The sequence below is a fragment of the Anguilla anguilla genome, chromosome 14 (genome assembly GCF_013347855.1).
Source record: "Anguilla anguilla isolate fAngAng1 chromosome 14, fAngAng1.pri, whole genome shotgun sequence".
NCBI classification, from domain to species: domain Eukaryota; kingdom Metazoa; phylum Chordata; class Actinopteri; order Anguilliformes; family Anguillidae; genus Anguilla; species Anguilla anguilla.
The window spans coordinates 24,654,995-24,675,423 of record NC_049214.1 but is presented as its reverse complement, the minus strand read 5'-3'; the positions used below and the strand labels follow the sequence as shown (position 1 = coordinate 24,675,423).

General features: G+C 43.6%; 1 protein-coding gene across 4 annotated transcripts; it reads right to left on the bottom strand.

Annotated features, from left to right (window-relative positions):
* Window positions 1-5,665: 5,665 nt before the first annotated feature.
* Window positions 5,666-17,017, bottom strand: LOC118212914 (transmembrane protein 150A-like). Of its 4 annotated transcripts, none has more exons than XM_035391416.1 (8): window positions 16,888-17,017; window positions 14,345-14,658; window positions 13,539-13,586; window positions 11,865-11,951; window positions 10,762-10,829; window positions 9,322-9,449; window positions 8,557-8,734; window positions 5,666-7,039 (listed from the first exon to the last, which is right to left on the bottom strand). In XM_035391416.1, exons 2-8 carry the CDS (start codon window positions 14,407-14,409, stop codon window positions 6,735-6,737), a joined length of 879 nt encoding a protein of 292 aa, XP_035247307.1. In that variant the 5' UTR covers window positions 14,410-14,658; window positions 16,888-17,017; the 3' UTR covers window positions 5,666-6,734. The 4 variants fall into 4 exon arrangements, with proteins under 4 accessions (XP_035247307.1, XP_035247310.1, XP_035247308.1 ...); XM_035391419.1 differs by having other exon boundaries at window positions 14,386-14,658; XM_035391417.1 differs by lacking the exon at window positions 16,888-17,017 and adding an exon at window positions 16,808-16,857.
* Window positions 17,018-20,429: the final 3,412 nt, after the last annotated feature.

Genomic DNA, 20,429 nt, shown 5'->3' with positions numbered 1-20,429 from the left:
GATAATTACTTCCTGCAAACCGAACCAATTCTTACAAACCGATGTGAATTCAGATCTTGCAAGTCGCAGGATGCGTTCAAATCAGTCAACTTTTTTACAGCCAGGGCAATTTGGGAAGGTCTTCGATGGCTTTTTACGCACAAACGTTGTTCGTTTATTTTAGCACAAAATGGTACATTTGTTTGCGTATCTACTGAGAGTATGTACTAGCGTAATATCTTTACTATTCTTTCACTTTTCAACAAAATGTCACCAGGTTTTCACCCACGTATTGATGGTATACCGTGAACGTGAAGCAAAAGTTTTCCAGCCGACTAGGACATAGTCAGACGGTATCAAGGTAATACCTGAGCTATATTGGAGCTAACCTAGTCCGCCAAAACATTTCTCCACCTAGGCCTAGATGTCCACCGCGCTGTCCCGTCTAGATTCGGGCTTGTGCTTAACGGTTAGACTACTGTTTCACATAGACTGAAAACAGAATGTATGCTCTACATGTATAAGATATCTGAAAGATTATCACTATTCAATAATTTAATACGATATAATAACATATCCTGTAGCTTACATGGTCCTTTATACTGAAAGCTTTAAATGTAAAACAAAACAATTTCCAGGCCATCGAGAATGCGGAAAATTAGTTAAATACAAATGAGCCTTCTTTGCATGTCATAAGTCATTCATCATACAGTCAAACACATAAACATATAATTTAAATGTCAATACGGGTATCCTTTTTTGTTTAAAAAAAATGAGAGCGTACCAGAATACAAAGATTTAAAAATATTCTAAAATCCGGAAGTCTATATCACGAAAAACGGTATTATAAAAAAACACATTACAAGGCCACTTTAAAACTGAGTTCATTTATGCAAATAAAATATGTCCATGGGAGCAAATCGGGAAGCTAATCCTATATTATTATTATTATTATTATTATTATTATTATTACACAAATGTGTAGATAACCGAACAGAAACCCCATAAGCCAGCAGCCCCCGAGCTCCATGCATTCTCAACTTTCCCGGCAAATTTACTAGATGCTCTCTTAATTTCTGCTTCTGACTTCCGGTAGGTAACACGCCAGGTAATTCCCTGCCAAAGATGCGCAACATCTGTACAATAAGGACGGAGGATACCTAGCGAACATGAACCCGAGAGGTAAATTGGAGAGGTTAACAGGTTCGCGAACAATGCATGTCTTGCGCAGTTTTCACAATTAGTAGTAGCAGTTAGGACCCGTGTTAACAGACTAAAGGCTATAAATCTGAAGAAAAAAATTCCCCGAGGGCATACGCGTATGGATAACATATGAACGAATTTAATTACGATGCAATAACAATGAACCTTTTAACAGCCCACTTTTTATGTCTTTACGGAACCCATCATTTGTAGCGGAAGAAAAATGGCTAGTACACGAATATTTTAGTTAGCTATAACATGAACCAAAATTAGGAGCCAAAAATGTTCATACACACATGTTTTATGTTGAGAAAACATTCCATTATAATATACATAACAATATAATAGCCCGATATGCACCAATGCGTATAAAATGCATGCATTTGCCGAGGAACAAATACATTTAACTTTAACATTCAGATGACTAATTAAGGCGAAACAGTTGTATTACATTTACACCTTAGCGATCTGCAGTTTGACAGTCAATGAGGCTTTGGCTAATTTTTCAGGTTTGTCTCCCGTCTTGTTTTTGTTGATGTAAAGTTTAAGTTTTCTCTTCATGCATCATTTGATTTTTTAAAATGAAAAACCGAATATAACTGTGTTTTTCCCTAGCCGAACCTTGGCTGCATTGCATTTTAGAATTGTAGGCCTATGATGGTAGTTTCAATTATTTAAAATGAAACACCTTTGTAGCTTAGGCCATTTGCCGTAAATTCTGTTACCTTCAATACCCTAATTATTAGCTGTTTAGTCGGGCGCCACACTGACTAAAATCATGTTCCGTGTTTTTCTTATTGTCTATGCTTGTATTTGTTTATATGAGCTCATTTTAGGAATCTAATTTAAACATGAATCGGTCTGCATTATGATTCATTGTTGCCTATTAAGCGTTTTCAGATAATAACCCTGGGCAAAACAAACTGTTAAAGCAGTCCAAGTGCTTTATTGCTACATAGTGATAATACATAGCAATTCAACCATAAGCAAGCAGATATTTAGGTCCACAAAGGATGGAAAAGTTTTAAAGAGCTTTAAATTGCTCATTTTAAATCTTTTGTCTCCCCCTAGTGGACCAAGTTACATAGCGCAGTCCATTCATTAAAATGATGATGACTGATGAGCTTTTTTGATGTTGTTGTCACGTAGGCTGCACTCTGTAGGCGTTTGCGCTAGTTTATGAAAGCAATGAGAGGTAAAACAAGGTCAAATGACTCCACGTCAGGCTGGAGTGTACCAACACATGCAGCATATATTCGCACATCTGCTCCTTGTTGCTGCAGAAATGGATACGAATTATATTGCGCCTCCGTAACTTTAAATTTGCAGTTAGCTGCTCCGATCACCTGTATGTGCTGGTTACCGGAGGCCAGCAAACAGACGTAGCGGCGGAAGAGAACAACGCGCACTTTGACACAAACCAACGACTGTGTGTAACATAGGTCTAAACGAAGATTAATCAAGTATATAAACTTCTTTAAAAACCAAAATGCACTTTGTAAATGCATATGTTTCTTAAATATATACACCATTTGAAAATCAAAGTCATATAATCTCGCTTGTTAGATTTATATATGCAATAATTATTGGCTAGAACTTCATCGAGTCCCATTCATTTTGAACTGGCTCTCTCCTGCACTCTAGTGGTAAAAATAAACAAAACAGTGGAGTCCGTCCTTCGCATTAAGTCCGCGTGGCCCATCCATAATCTGTAACGGTGCCACAAGAAGAGTTACCAAGCAACCCCTCAGTATGTTTTTAAGGTGTAAATTATGCATGCAATCAATTCATCTGCATATAGTGTTAGTGTGTGGCTGGCCTACAACTGCATGTATGTGTCAGTGATTATGTGATGTTGAGGATTGGCACTGTAACATGTATAGCATTATTTATATATAAATATATATATATATATATATATATATATACACATATACTTCAGAATTCACTATGATTAGCTAATTTAGCATTTAAACCTGATTTGATAACTGTGGCTGTATGTACGTGTGTGCGTGAGCACGTGTGCATGTGTGCGTCTGTGTGTGTGTGTGTGTCTAAGCAGTAATTTTTATCTCAAAGAAACTCAAAGAGGAGCTCTTATCATTTATGTATTTAATTTATTTCATTTATCTTTTGAATATAAATTTCAGACAACAGAAAAAAAATGACTAAACCAAACCGCTACTAAATCATACAAATAATTATAAAAGAACATAAAAATGCAAATTTCAGCATTCAGCATTGATTTACCTTTATGCGTGAGAACATAACCCAGCCGATCACAGAATTGAACACACCCATGAAGATGAACTCGGACACTTTTCGCCAAACACCCACTCAAGGTTACAAACTGAAATGAGGTACAGGCAAACATTTCATTTAAAAGAAAAATGTCCTTCCATCTACACTTCATTGGCAACGTTACATCGACAGTCGAGAAAAACCGCTCTTGAACGCGAGCCTTTCTTTTACTACGCTTGCTTCGCTGTGCCACGCTCAGGCGCACTCGGGTTCAACCAAGAGATTCACAATCGGTGCGTTTATGGATCCAATAATATTGATTATCATCGGTGCTGATGTCATGGTGTCATTCAGATGGTAGCATCCGAATGCCACTCTACTCCATTCAATGATTTGGTTTTGGGGTTTTTTTTTTTTTTTTTGAGTATATATAAAAATATTATTGGCCACATTACAGTCAAAATGCACTGGATTGGCAGTTTGTTTGACGGTAACACGGTGTGTGTGGAATGTGCAAGGATCAAACGTGTGGCGTTTAGATTGTCCAGCGTTGTGTTGTTTTCAGCCAGGGACTTCGTCCTCACTGTGCATTTGTACTGCGGCACGACAAACGTTTCCTCGCCGTGAAAATGCGGAAATCAGTGTGAACAGGCAAAAGGCCAGGGATCAGCTAAAAACAAAACGCAGTGTGCACACAAAGAGACAGAGACATAGACACACACACACACACACACGTGCACACACACACACACACACTCACACACACGTGCACATACAATCTCACACAAACCCCCACACACACACACACACACGATGGCATCTTTGTCATCTCCAGTGACTCAACAACATGTGGTACAGCCAGTGGTGTACATTTATAAAAAACAGTAATAATAATGTGTAAATTGGAGTATACTCTTTTAGAAAACAGTAATAATGTGTAAATAGGGATATACTCTTATAGAAAACAGAAATAATAACGTATAAATTAATGCCATAGGAGGTTAAATATTTTTATGGGGCAACAGAACCGGTCAAGGGCGCTCAAATTCCGAGAACAAACAAAATGATCTACAGCTTTAAAAATCCTGCTTCGCTTCCAACTTTAAAACAATGGCAGCTGATTAGATAATCACACCCCACTACCCTCACGACAGGTGGAGAAAATGGTTTTAAGACATATTTGTTGGTGGCCATTTATGCACCAATCTATCGCCTGTGATACCCCTGTAAAGACGCACAGTGGCTTTCTAAATGTGGGCTGTCACCAAATCATTTAATGGCTTCAAAAACACATCCTAGCAAATGGGTTCAGATTCCACCTTAGCACAACTGCTTCACACACACACACACACACACACGTAGACTTTCACAAAGGCTACAAACACAGTGAAACTGCGCAACAAGTAGCCAAAGACTTTCCATTCTCTCTACAGACAGACCCACTATGGACACTCTACAGACACTTTCTGCGGACACTTTCTACAGACAGACACTCTCTACAGACAGACTCTCTCTACAGTCAGACTTCTCACACCACCACCATTTGCTTTCCAGCTGAATGCTGTGGAAATGACTGAAAATGGCCGCAAAGCAAAACAGAAACCTCAGATGAATGAGACAATATGCAACAACACAGCAGCACAAGCTGTCTGCGTTTACTAAAGTCCCAGTTTAAAAATTTGGGGGCAAAACACATTTTTTAAATCCACATATGCACATAAAACAGGGCTCATTCCAACTGCTTATTTCACCTGGTTGCATCCTTCCCTCGCGTCCTTCCCTCGCGTCCTTCCCTCGCGTCCTTAGCCCCGCCCAGCGGGGGACGGGGGGAAAGGACGCGAAGACGGAGGGATCGAGGAAATGTGCATTAGGCGAACGGAACGTCATAGTTCAGTCGAGCGACGGTCTGAAGCCACATCAGTTACAGTGATGTGGAGAGGTGGATCCACAGGTCAGTCGTTTACACCTCACACGTCCCAAAAAATACTTTGCAAAGGGTGCACTCGTATATCCTCACTGGAGCATCCTCCAGGAGCCTCCTCGCTCCTTCAAGGAGCATTTACAGTAATGGGGTTGGAATGCCCGTAAAGATGGCGGACCTCAAATCGATTTCGAGGTCAGGCGAGGACAGAGGAGGCAAAGGCGGATAAAATAAGCATCTGGAATGAGCCCACAGTCTCGCGCCTGGCCCGTCAGCACTCCCCGGCCACTCTCAGGTGAAATGGGGAAACAACAGGTCCAATCCAGTGCTCATCAATTCATATCCCAAAACAGACAGCACATCTCACCAAACACCTGTCCAAATGGGTTTCCTTCTCTTAAAGATACTCAGAGGTCCTGTTCAGTAACTCTGGGATATATAGCAGGTCCATCAGGGCCAATCAGGACACAGGAGAGGGACAGTGCTGCTGCTGCAACTGCAACCCATAATAACCCCCTTCAGGGGGGAAGGACATTTACTTAACGCTTGACTCCAATGATAACGTTCTCTCCTTTTCCTTTTTTAAAAGTAATCTGTCTTGTACATTATATCATCACAATACAAATGAGGTATGTGCTAACTTGGGTTGTGTAAAAAAAATTTTTTTTTAAAGAAATAGAAAACATAAATAGAAATAAAAACATAAACCGCTCCAAACAGCACTTGCTCAACAAACAGGACAGGTGGAGGGCAGACTAAATAAATGTGTGCACCTACACCACCAAATCTAACCTGCTCCAATATGAACCATCTTCCATTTCTCTGCCACCCCCCAGAAACCCCCCCTCCTCCCTCCCCCTTGCCATACAGCCAATGGGCCCCACAGTAGCCTGACCATATTGGGCTAGTCTGTGAGCCAGGGACACTGAGAGGGAGGGGGGAAGGGAGCAGTCCGCATGGCTACAGCATGTTGATGCCCTCTGGGAGGGGGGGAGTGGGCGTGGCTAGAGCATGGTGATGCACTGGGAGGGGGGGAGTGGGCGTGGCTAGAGCATGGTGATGCACTGGGAGGGGGGGAGTGGGCGTGGCTATGGCATGGTGATGCTCGAGGAGGGGGGTGTGGGCGTGGCTACAGCATGGCGATGCTCTTGGAGGGTGTGGTGGGTGTGGCTACAGCATGGCAATGCTCTCAGGTAGCAGTGGAGTGGGCGTGGCTACAGCATGGCAATGCTCTCAGGTAGCAGTGGAGTGGGCGTGGCTACAGCATGGCAATGCTCTCAGGTAGCAGTGGAGTGGGCGTGGCTACAGCATGGCGATGCTCTCAGGTAGCAGTGGAGTGGGCGTGGCTACAGCATGGCGATGCTCTCAGGTAGCAGTGGAGTGGGCGTGGCTACAGCATGGCGATGCTCTCTGGGTTGCAGTTGAGGTGGGTGGAGGTGCTGCTCCCGCCAGGCGACTTCAGGCTCTTGGTGCCGCTGCCCAAGGTCCCGCCCCTGCCCGCCCCGCCCCCAATGATGACGCCTGCCCCCCGGTGTCGGGTGTGCTGCAGGGCCACCATCATCGTGTCGTTGTTGACGGCGCCAAACTCGTAGGTGAAGGTCCCGTAGAAGACGAGGATGTCGACGGTGAACACCCACTCGCAGACGGCCGCCGCGTGCTGCAGCACGAAGCTCTCGTGGATGAAGAAGACGCCGCCCGGTCAGGTTAAGGAAAAACTCAAAACCTGCGTCTGACCCTAACCACAACGCTAACCGCAACCCCATAACCCAAGCGATGACCGCTTTGGCTCTGCAGCAGCAAATCAGTTTTGAAATTACCTTTCCAACAGAATCCCATGTGTAATTGTGGATGGGCATAAGTCCCCTTTCCTGGAAATAACAAAAGGAGTCCCTCAAGGTTCCATCCCCGGTCCTGCATCATTTACCATTTATATCAATGCTCCCTCGTGTTTTAATTTATCCATGTTTTTATCGATCGTGATATCCACTTACACGCTGATGACACAGCTCTTCACTGATGTGCCCCCGCTCTGTGTCCAGGTCTTGGAGGTTTCAGAATGCTTTTAATTATGTTCGGTCTGCACTTGAGGATGTGCACCTGGTCCTCAACGCAAGCAAAACTACAGCGCCCTCAGAAAGTATGGTAATGGTAAAAATGTATTTAAGGCGACTGAATTTGAGATCAAAAGGTGAATGTAAGCCGAAGTACAGGCGATCAGTTTTTACTTCATGGTACTTACATGCGTATATGGTTTACCATTTCACAGAAACAGCTGTTGTGTTGAGTCCCCCCGTTTTCAGTTATTTTATTTGTAGTTATTGCATTTAAGGGCTATGCAACCAAATATTACACCACTGCTCTGATTTACTTTTAAGTTCTGTGCTAAGTTCTTAAAGAAATTTACTGTTCTTGCAGCTCACGGATTAGTTGTTTTTCAGCCACAGTCAGTTCTCTGGTCTTCATGATGGTGTATGCCTTCTGACTCCAAATGCTATCTCTACAGTCAAAGGCCAAAGACTAGACACTCACTGCCCTTTTATGTGTGAACAATACAGGAAAAAGGAAACACCTGAGCAACAGTTAACACCTGTTAGTCATCCCTTAACTTACTTTTGCACAGCTGAAAATGGGGCGACACAAAACAGCCGTTTCTGTAAAATGGTAATACACATAGGCAAGCATATACCAAGCAACAAAAGCTGAATGTCTGTAATTTTGTCCCATATTCATCTTTTGATCTCAAATCTAAATGCCTTAATTATGCAGCAAAAATAACTAATTTCACTTGACCATTAGCATACTTCTGGAGAGCACTCTAAATGCCTAATTGGTCTAATTCCCACTTTTTGGAAATCATCACATTTGATAGCAAGTGCCCTCAAAGATAATCTTCCTGTAAATACCTTGAGATCTGGCTTGATGATAGACTTAAAACTGCATATTTTACATACATAAACTAATTTAAGAATGTGAAAATAAAGTTAGACCTCTATTTGAGAAATCAATGACCCTAATCCTGCCACTGACTCCCAACCGTAGCTCTAACCCCCTACCCTGCCCACACACACCCAGGCTCCGAGGGGTCCATAACAGGTAAAGAGGGAATGTTTTACTCTGTGGCTAAGCACTCCGGCTGCTCCGCCCCCTGCTGGTCGCATCACAGCCAAACGCCCCGCCCACCCCCACCCCCGCCCCCCCACTCGAGAGGATACTGAGGACCAGGGAGATGAGGGCCCCGGCAGCCAGGGCCACGCGGACGTGCGCCATCCAGTAGTCGAGCGCAGTGATGGCCACGCGGTACGTCAGCACGCACTGCAGGCACACGAAGAGCAGCCCGGCGGGGAAGGCCACGCCCGCCCCCACGTAGTGCAGCGTTTTGGCATGGTCCACCTGGGGGGGGGGGGGGGGCCACGGGGGGGGGAGGAGGGGTGTGAGTGCCAACATACCAAACGTATTATTTACAGTGAGAATCTTTCTTGGAGTCGATTTTATGAGAAAAAATTAAATAAATAAAAAAATTAGGATTCGGCTCAAAATTCCCACGTCAAATTTGGAATGGCCAATCGTCTGCGACCGTAGCCGTGTTCATTCTGCGAACCCCACTGCCAATTCGGGAGAATGAACACTATAAAATAACACTTACTGAAGTAACTGTCAATGCAGGCAGAGGTCTTCTTCATTTGTTTCGCCGGTAAAGAGTAGCCTACCGCTTGTTAAACATTTAAATTTTCTGGAACTTCGCTCTTACCGTTTGTGTAGGCTAATGAATCCCTTAATGTTACAAATATCTGAAATGGTCAGACGCAATGATATTCACAATGATAATGTGTGTGCGCGCGTGCGCGCATGTGTGTGTGTGTTTGTGTGTGTGCATATGTGTATGTGTGTAAATGTGTGTGTGTATGTGCGAGTGTATGTCTGTGTGCGTGCATGCGGGCGTGCGTGCGTGTGTGTAAACTCCTCCCTCCCACCCTTACCTGGAAGTTCCCCACCATGACCAGGCCCAAGGCGTTGGTGCAGCCGGACACCAGAGCGCTGGTGTTAGTCCAGCAGCAATGACTGTGTTCAATCACCTGGGCATAGCGGAGCAGGCAAACCATCACCACTGGGGGGAGGGAGAGAGAGAGAGAGAGAGGGTGAGGGAGAGAGTAAGAGAGAGAGAGAGAGAGAGAGGGAGGGAGAATGAGAGATGGGAGGCATTCCAGCATACACTTCAGACGGAATCTCAATTAAAAAATGAATTAACAAAAAAAAAGTTTTAAAAAATCTTTAAAATGGAAAAACAAACAGCCAAAAAATTTCATGAAATGGAAATAACAAATACTGTAGCATTTAGCACATGCTCTTCTCTGTGCTGTGCTAAAATACAGAGCTATGCTATAAGTGCAGAGCTGTGCTAAAGTACTGAGCTATGCTAAGGTACAAGCTGTACAAAAGTACTGAGCTACGCTAAGGTAGTTTGCTGTGCTAAAGTACTGAGCTATGCTAAGGCAGTTTGCTGTGCTAAGGCGGTTTGTTGTGCTAAAGTACTGAGCTACGCTAAGGCAGTTTGCTGTGCTAAAGCACTGAGCTATGCTAAGGCAGTTCTCTGTGCTAAAGTACTGAGCTATGCTAAGGCAGTTCTCTGTGCTAAAGTACTGCGCTACGCTAAGGCAGTTCTCTGTGCTAAAGTACTGAGCTATGCTAAGGCAGTTCTCTGTGCTAAAGTACTGAGCTATGCTAAGGCAGTTCTCTGTGCTAAAGTACTGAGCTACGCTAAGGCAGTTCTCTGTGCTAAAGTACTGCGCTACGCTAAGGCAGTTCTCTGTGCTAAAGTACTGCGCTACGCTAAGGCAGTTCTCTGTGCTAAAGTACTGAGCTACGCTAAGGCAGTTCTCTGTGCTAAAGTACTGAGCTATGCTAAGGCAGTTCTCTGTGCTAAAGTACTGAGCTACGCTAAGGCAGTTCTCTGTGCTAAAGTACTGCGCTACGCTAAGGCAGTTTGCTGTGCTAAAGTACTGAGCTACGCTAAGGCAGTTTGCTGTGCTAAAGTACTGAGCTACGCTAAGGCAGTTCTCTGTGCTAAAGTACTGCGCTACGCTAAGGCAGTTCTCTGTGCTAAAGTACTGAGCTACGCTAAGGCAGTTCTCTGTGCTAAAGTACTGAGCTACGCTAAGGCAGTTCTCTGTGCTAAAGTACTGAGCTACGCTAAAGCTACTGCTTTGTCAGAGTATGGAATTGCCTCAGGGACAGCTGGAGATCGCTCTGCCTTTCACTGACAAGCAAGATCGCCTCCCACAGAGTGCCGCAATTAAGGACGCACAATAATGCCAACACTTAGATCGGGAAACACTTCCTCGCCAATTCTTCCCGGAGAACCCCCCGCGTCCAGGCGTTTAGCGCCGGATGACTCCCGAGGCGAAGGGGGCGGGACTCACCCATGAATGCTCCCACATTACCGATCAGGCTGAACAAACAGCTCTCCGGGGGGAAGGATCCGCACTTACTGCAGAACACAAGCACAAAAACCACAAGGCCTTCAATAACACAGCTGCATTAAATAACCCTCGATAACACACCTGCATTACAGGGATAATTTAATTAATGCACTTTTAAAAATAGTACCACAAATGTATTATGCATTCTGATTTCCTATTGTTACATGCATTGCAATTAATAATATTTAAATAACAGTAGTAACAATGACAATAACAGATTTTCTTCACACAATGCTTTTCATACACCGATACACTGCTGCACCTGCCACATATGGTATAAATCGAGATAAAAAGACACCTGTGAAAGTCATGAAGCCGATGCTCTAATCCAGATGAACTTACATATCTTTCTCAGTTTTACAGTATATCCTTTTATACAGCGGGATATTTTGCTGATTCAGGTTCCTTGCTCAGAGGTACTTCAGCAGTGTCCTACATGGGGATTGAACCCTTAACCTTTAGGTTACCAGCCCTTACACCACACCTCAGACGACCCAATGTCTGAACCAAACAGAGACGGACAGCCCCGGATGGACAGACAGACACCAACAGGAGGTGGGAGAAGACGCTGATGTGACAGAGGTGAGTGCAGGTAAGAGGTGGGCGCAGGTATGAGGTGAGCACAGGTATGAGGAGAGCGCAGGTATGAGGTTAGCGCAAGTATGAGGTGAGCGCAGGTATGAGGTGTGTGCAGGTATGAGGTGAGTGCAGGTATGAGGTGAGTGCAGGTATGAGGTCAGCGCAGGTATGAGGTCAGCGCAGGTATGAGGTCAGCGCAGGTATGAGGTCGGCGCAGGTATGAGGTGGGCGCAGGTATGAGGTGAGCGCAGGTATGAGGTGAGCGCAGGTATGAGGTCAGCGCAGGTATGAGGTCAGCGCAGGTATGAGGTGTGTGCAGGTATGAGGTCAGTGCAGGTATAAGGTGAGCGCAGGTATGAGGTCAGCGCAGGTATAAGGTGAGCGCAGGTATGAGCTCAGCCGCAGGGCCATGCGCTAACTGAAAGGCAGCGGGACGCTAAGGCGTGCTAGCGAGCCAGTCAGACCTGATGAGGGGAATGTCCTGTAGGGTGCAGCATGTTTTGGGGAAGCCCGGCTTGGCCGTCTCCTCTGTGCACGTCACGTTGTAGGTCCTGCGCACAGCCAGCAAAAACAGGCACTCGTAAGCCTTAAAGGGACAGTACTTACACAAATTCTTCTGTAGATGGGATCTGAGAAACATAACAGAATTTTGAAATACTCTCTAAAGGGAACCCCGACTGTTAAGACTTGTAGGGCTTAATGTTGTAAATGCCCTCAACTGTGGAAATATGTTGTAAAAACCACTCAAGAAATTTCAGTTATTGAAAAAACAGAAGCCTTTAATAGAAATTTTGACCAATGGAGATCGCCATTATGTTAGACACGCAATGCACTTAGGGTAGATGAGGTAAAATGGTTGCAGTGGAAGTTAAGAGTTGTTTTGTCCAGCAGTTGAGGTTATTAATAATGTTATTTCCCTAGCTAGCTACAGCAAGCTCTATCTCTCTCTCATTCTGTAGATCAGTAGCTAGCTAGCTAGAGAAATAAACAGGTTGGTAGCAAACAAGAGGGCTAGTTAGACCGTTCTGAATACGTATAGCCTTCCTACACTCAGTAAGTCCTCTGTCTATCACACGCAGGAGTACATGAATACACAATGTGTTTATTTACTCCTGTGTATGTTAATTTGTGAGAAGGACAGCTAACTAGACTATTGTGAATAGCCTACACCCAGTCATTCCTCTGTCACACACATTATCATTAGGGAATATGCATTTAAAGGAGGTGTTATCACCGATTTAAGATTTAAGGATGCGGATCAACAATTACGTTACGCTGTTTAAATTAATGACGGTCATGTACACGTTTCAGTTTCACCAAAAGCGATAGTTTGATCCGTATGGTCAAGTGACAGCTGCTGCTAGAAAGCGGAGCTCTAGCTCTGAAACTTTTCCGTCTTAGTTAGCGTAGGCGAGCAGTTGCTCCACAGACACCATCTCTTATACACTACTCTCGTCTCCTCTGGCCCCCAGTCTTCATAGTTTTTATTTATTTGATGAGGCTGTCCTCGGTGCTTTCCTGCTGAGTAGTGTCCCGCTCTGGCTCGAATCGAAAAGGCTGAACAGAAGACATTTTCAATGCCGCTCAATGGACAAGAGCCATGGACAGGAGACCCGTGCAACCATTTGACTTCACTACCCAGAGTGCATTGTGACGGTAATAACAATGGCAACCTAAGAGTCGATTTTTATTTTATTTTAAATAACTAAAATCTTTTATACGGTTTTTATGACTTGTTTATATAATCGAAGGCATTTAGACCATTTTAAGGCCTAAGTGTCTTAACAGTCGGGGTTCCCTTTAAGATTATGACATCACATCTCAGCTTTTATTGTGTACACCAAAATACTAGCATTTTAAACTTTAACATTAGTGTGTTAAAGTACTCCTGTTTCTTTTGCCAGAAATCTTTGAATATAAAATTCAGAAACTCTTGCCACAATACCAAACATCCCAATTTATGTGCAATCCAGTTTGAATTGGACCAATACAAAAGTATTTATAAGAGGTTTCTGTTGAAGCTGACAATAATTATCATTGTTAATTATTCCTTTTGATTCCTTCCAGGAATAATAGCTATAAACACAGAGACGACACCAGTCTACGCATGCAACACAAAGTAACGCTGCCGGTCTTACCAGTTCTCTACAGGACAAACGTGATGATTCATCACTGCCATAGCGTAACTGCAAGACATCATAATACACACCTCATATTCAGCAGTTAGCACAGCAAAAACCAGTTTCAATACATTTCAGGTACAATGCTACCCTCCCCTGGGACTTACCAAATGACTAATTCATTTTGAACTTAAATACTATACTAAAGACACTGTATAGCCTAATATACAACATAAAATTATTATCTAACCGTTTTAGAAGAGCTCCAGACCCTACCACTTCTGGGTATTCCATGAAATTGCAGTACAGTGATGGGTCAAGTACTTGGGTTTATAGACTCTCACTCCCTCTCTCACAAGCGTTGGTATACAGGCTAAAACGGCTCCATTTTAGAAGCAGCACACCATTGTTATCCTGGCCAATGGCTTAAATGCTAAATGACAACAGCAAGGTGAACCCTACCCCAGTGCCTATCAACCATGTGAGGGCATGCTGTTGACAATCCAGGGGTCAAACCTTGCAAGATCCACGTAAGTGTGGAAAAGGACAGTCAGGCTGACACTCACACTATCAATATTCATGTGATGAAGAACAGAGACTGACACTCACACTATCCATATTCCTGTGATGGAGAACAGAGACTGACACTCACACTATCCATATTCCTGTGATGGAGAACAGAGACTGACACTCACACTATCCATATTCCTGCGATGGAGAACAGAGACCGACACTCACACTATCCATATTCCTGCGATGGAGAACAGAGACCGACACTCACACTATCCATATTCCTGCGATGGAGAACAGAGACTGACACTCACACTATCCATATTCCTGTGATGGAGAAAGCAGAGAGGCTCACAGGCAGGATGATCCAGGCAGTCATTGGACAGTCGGTGTGGTACTTGTGTCCAAAGCATGAGGGACAGGTGAATCAGAGGAGAGAGAGAGGAGGCGGGGTGGGGCGGGGCTGGGCGGGCCAAGGGAAGGGTGGGAGGAGGAGGAGGAGGAGGAGGAGGAGGGGGGCGGGGCGCTAGTGGGTTAGGGTCCACGGGGGGAGGTCATGGAAGGACGAGGGGGCTAGCAAGCGCTGGTCCTCCACTGGCACCATCAGACAAACGGCACTTCCCCAAACCTGAATGGGGGGGGGGGGGAGGGGGAGACAGAGAAAGCTCCAATGGTTACTGGCTAAAGTTCCACAAGCATCTCACTTTATGGTTTTTTGCCCACCAGGCTACATTCCCGACCTGCTGCCCTGGCAACCATCCAGCAGCGGGACACATGACCAACCTTCCCTCCCTCCCTCCCTCCCTCCCCAGGTCTGTAGGGAGAGGGCCTTCTATAGAGCTGCCCTTCACGTCAGACACGCCAAAGCAGTCAGTGCTTTCAAAGCAGCTCTTCAGCTAATTATCAAAGAACTTAAAACACATGCATTCAACAACCGTAACTGAGCAAGAGTTTGGTTGCAACAAAAACCAAGATACATTGGGGTCCCCATGACCAAGTTTGACTACCCCTGATGTAGCGTCAGAGTTGTGAGAAAAGCAATACATATCTTTATTATTTTTATTATTATTATTATTATTATTATTATTATTCATTTTAGAGGGACAAGGGGAAGATGAGAAACAGAAATATGGAGAGTGTACATAGACCAGGTAGATCACCTTCAGATAAGCTGTATTATACAAAATCAACATAAACAAATCCATGGAGTAAATAAATTATGCCTTCAAGACGTAATTTATTTACTTATGCCTTAGTAGGCATCCATTATTAGTGTAAACCGTTGTATTTCACACACGCACACACTAACTCACACACACACACACACATACATACACACACAGACACACACAAAACTGTGCTCAGCCTAAATAACACTTCAATAACACAGTGATTGTACACTGTAGTGGAGCGGAGAGTAGAGTCTGAATCTACTGCAGCATTGTGTGGCACAGTTGATAAGCAGATGAAAGCTGCCGGTTTAATTCCCAGGAGGGGCCATGCAGTCGTTCCGTTGATCGAGGTGCCTGACCTCGTGGTCACATCGTGTAACGTATTTTATTTGCTAGTGATTTGTAATCCGAGGCAGGCCGCTGACAATTTCTTGAATCACTTGAACAACATAACAGTGACAGTGGGTATCGGGTGAGTAGCTAGCCAAGTGATACCATCAGTTTTGAGCTAACCAGTTCATTAAGTCAATTAACAGCTAACTTCAGCATTATTAATAACGGCCTCCATTAGGATGACGCCAGCTGACTGGTTAGCCTAACCAGGGTCGGTAACCAACCTAATTTGCAAGTAGATATAGACACTGGCACCATCAGCTAGCCAAAGGTGAAAAGTCCATGGCAGAAAGTCCAGGCATAAACTCAGTTCCAAACAGTTAAAGCAAGCTACTGACCTAGTCTAATCAGCAAATCCAGGAGATTGGAACAAAATACTGAGGGAGACTTTTACTTTCTGAACCTGGACTGTCCACCTCTAGTCTAGCCATCACTGAGGTTAAGTGTCCAATTTAGCGTCCTGTGGAAATACGGTTTATTTGAGGTCACATATAACACACTTAACGTTAAACATGATCAGTTCACGTCACGTCTTACTAAAATATACGACTAAACATGAAGCTGCGATAACAAAACTTTGTGAGAAAGAAGTACATTAGCTAACGCTAGTTATATATAACAACAGTAGTCTAACGTTAGCGGAAGTTGTCGACAGCAGACTGCCTAATATGACTGTAGTTTCGTTGCAGCAATGTTAAACCTCAATAAATGACCAAAACAAGTGAAATAAATGGCAAGTGGCTGTAAACTCATTTTCAGTTTTGGTTCCGTATAGTGACTTATCTTACCGTAATCTTACTAGCTAACTGCAAGCTAATCTAGCGGTGCCTGGAAGCCAGTTAGCTGACTGGCTAATGAGATAGCTAGATACTCTGCTACCTACTCAGGAACCCCAAACTATCGAGTCAACTAGTCTAGTTTACCTATCGAGACACGTAGTTATATTCGAATACACTCAGATACATACATAAAGTTAGAGCCAACGTTAGACTATGTAGCTAACGTACTGGATCGCAACAAATAGCTACAGCTAACGTTAAGATAGAAACTGGTTAGTTGTCTGACACTGATAACGGAGTGGCTAACACAACTAGCTGTGCTAATAAGCCAGCCTAATAATAGCGAGCTAGCAAGCGACGTCCGGCTGATTTACTGAATGTTCAACGAAAATTTTGCTGGTCGTATTTTTATGCCTTGTCCCTGTTCAGATACCTAGGAAGTCACAAATGCTCTCTGAACGGCTTAGGTTGTAGTGACACATTACAAATACACCAACGAAGTGCATAACATACCAGATCCTGCTCTCCCGTCTTCGAACCTACTCGACAACCTTGATGTTCCCTTTAAAATAAAAAAAGCCATCCTGACTCCATTCTTGGTGCAGCGCACTATCTAGCCTCACGGTACTTGTAGTTTTGCAGGCAGGTCGTGTCGTCTAAGAGAAGTGGTAGGTAAAACAGATACGACTACACTCCCCAGCTGCTCGTTCGCTAAGGCCAGAGGAGAAATCTGGGAGAAACAGGCCTGTGGGTATGACGCTAACCAATGAAAAGTTGTATTATTTCATTGGGAGGGTAGGACCAAAGATGGGCTTTGATAGGACAGCCAGGGACACCTCATGAAAATTGTACACATCTGCACAACTGTTGTATAGAAGCAGCAGTGCATCAGAATTTACGAATGACTAAAAACCAAACCAACTAAGAGAACTTTCTTGTTTTATGTAAAGGTAGGACATATAGGAAGGGTACATATTAATAATATTAATAAGGGAAACAGTAATTAAATTTTGAGGGGTTGAAATATTACAGACAAGCTGCAGAAACAATGTGATGTGGATGTTCACAGACGGATCCCTTAGTTAATTAACAACTAAGGAGACAAAGCAGTGGCCACCATGAACTCACATTACAAGAAAAGCTCCATCAAACCTGCTCTGAAGTGCCTCCTCCCAGCCTCCTTGTTGTTATCGCTGTACAGTCCACCAGCTGAATTGCCCCTGTCATTGTGTCGGAGGCAAACTGCCGCTACACAGAGTGCAGAAGCTTAGCAGAGCAACCCTTTTGCCATGACGAGACAACCCATTGGACTGAATCCCTCCTGATTACTGCTGCAGCCAGGAATTCTGGGCTAGGATCGCCTTCCAGTTTCAGTTATTCCGGACAATCTGAGTTACTGTACTGCACACACTTATTATTGTGATTGTTACACAAAGAAAAAAAATGAACACAAATGCCAATAGCAATCATAACATTTTTATTTTTTTAATTTTTTTATTTAGGCCACTACAATTATAGTGATTAGAACCACAACCACTGTCAGGACTACAGCGCCAGCAGCACCTTCACCCACAGGTTCTGCCACCACTTCCTCTGCTTGCTCTGCCACCACTTCCTCTGCTTCCTAACAGTCATGTAAAACGTCTTGCTCTGGAAGGAGTGACAATGCCAGTCAGTCCTTCCATATACTCCATATGGTGGTGTATTATAATACATCACAAGTGTTGATTCTGCAATGTTATACTGTATATTCAATTTCTACTTCTGAAAGAAACCATTAATTGTATACAGGTGTAGTACCGTCTTAACTACACTGACCACTTTCCTGCAATCAGCAGTGGTGAGCAGCACCCTCTAGTGGATTGGCGTTGGGTTTTAACTACTCAAAAAAATAAATAAATAAATAAAAAGATATTAAGATAAACTAAATTCTAAATTAGAATTCTGTTCCAGCCAGACCTTCACTGCCATGTGTAGATGTGGCTTAATACCGAGAAGAGGAATCTTTAGACCGACAGTTTAATTTAATATTGACATGAAAATTCCTCTTTGTTTCCTTAAAGCGCAAAGCAGTTTTTGCAGTCCCATTATAGTTTCATGCGCAACCTTGGAGTTGACTGAATAAACAATGAAAGAAAAAAATGAACACAAATGTCAAGGGCAATCATAACATTTTTATTTTCTGTACAAATGTAATTTCATACCTTTGAATAATATTTAGGGTGACTCCCCTGCAAAGCCACACAGGATTATAGAAATGACAGCTAGGGACAAAGGTATTTGACAGCAGAAGATGGACAATAGAAATCATTAGTTGATCATTTTTCAGTTTCTTATGTATCAGAATATACAAAATCCCTAATTCCATTTCTTATCACACTGCAGTTGGCAAGTAGAGCTCACACAGACATGAACTGGAGGAACACGCTTCTTGCACAGCATAAAGGGCCAGTTCACCCAAAATGAAATTAAGGCAAGTTTCCACTTAGCCAGAGTACTATCTATCATCCAGATAGTTTCACTGAAATTTGACAAGGCCACAAAAGCTGGGCACCCGTTGAGGTCTGTTGTATCAAGGTGAGCTGCAGCTAACATCTAGAAAAATAAAATCTGAGTGAAACTATGCAGTTGGATAGATAGTACTCAGGGTAAGCAGACACATACCTTGGTTTCATTTTGACATGAACTGCCCCTTTAACAAACAGACTGCAGATGCTTGATTGACCAGTGGGGGGGCGCTAATGAGCATTGAGATGTTGTCATCCTGGCCAGACTGAAAGCCTCACATCCCTAGCCAAAGTTTGTACCAACTGTGCGTCACAGTCGCCACTGGCATGGTCTAGATTAAATATCAGATTGTTGGGCCCAACCATGCAGTAGAACAGTGCCTTAACAGATACCAGACCACGAGACCCTTCTATGCACTTTAAAAGTCATTAAACCTTAAACTGTTGGTTGTGGAATAGTCAGGACGACAGTGATCCTCGGAAATGAATTAGCATTCTTTCCAGTATAAGGAGAGACAGGGCAAATCAGGACAGAATTCACTCCGAGTGGTTGGAGAGACGAAAGAAGACAATAAAGTAGCTCCTGGCCCACAGATAATTAATAATAAGTTCTGATCAAGCGTCCATATTTTACAGTCAGAGATACAGTATGGAAGTATTTTACAGCAACAGAGCTACAGTAGGGTAGAGGTGTTGGTGCCTTTTGCAGTCATGTGGATTCAGTGTGGTTTTACAATTTGATATTTCATTATGCTTTTCTCTCCATATTTATCAGCGTTCATCACTGCAACCACTGCTATAGTCAGGAGAGCACAGAGAAGCACGTGCCCTCCACCAAAATGTGACACCAAGTTACTTCTTTTCATGCCACCTTTCACAAGTCAGGCTCACACAGAGATGAGTAGGAAGAGGACACTTCATGCGCAGCTTGAGCAAGCAGACTGGCTGTGGTGCCTTAACTGATCAGCAGAGGTCACTGGTGAGTGATGACATATCCCTCTCTCACCGAGTGACGCTACAGCCAATTATTTGATGCCAGCTGCCTGGCCACAGACTGGATTTAAAAATAATTCAATACATTTTATAACCATTAAAATCTATTAAATAATATGTTTTCATATGAGTATGTATAACCTCTGAATATCTGCTACGGTGCATTTCACAAGTTTAACAGGTCACCATTACTTTCATGCCTTTGCGGAAAGTAAATGGTGAAATGGCTGCTCGTTATGTCTTCTGAATCACACTGAAGCTCAAATGGTCTCTGATGGGTGCAGAATCTAAGGGTTGACACGGACAGCTGAATCAGGGGAGACAGGTCCAGCGCATCAGCCAGATTTACTGGATCATCGATCTCATTACCTGTGGTCAGCTGACATGTACCAGCTCTAATTATCACAGTACCATGTACCCGTCCAATGACAATATTTTTATTTTTCGGTGCAACAAGCACCATTTATTTACAGCGGTTTCAAGTCTAACTGACAATCTAAGAAGTGTACTACTGACAGGCAAGTAAAGGGGCACCACATAGGACCCTGAATCGGA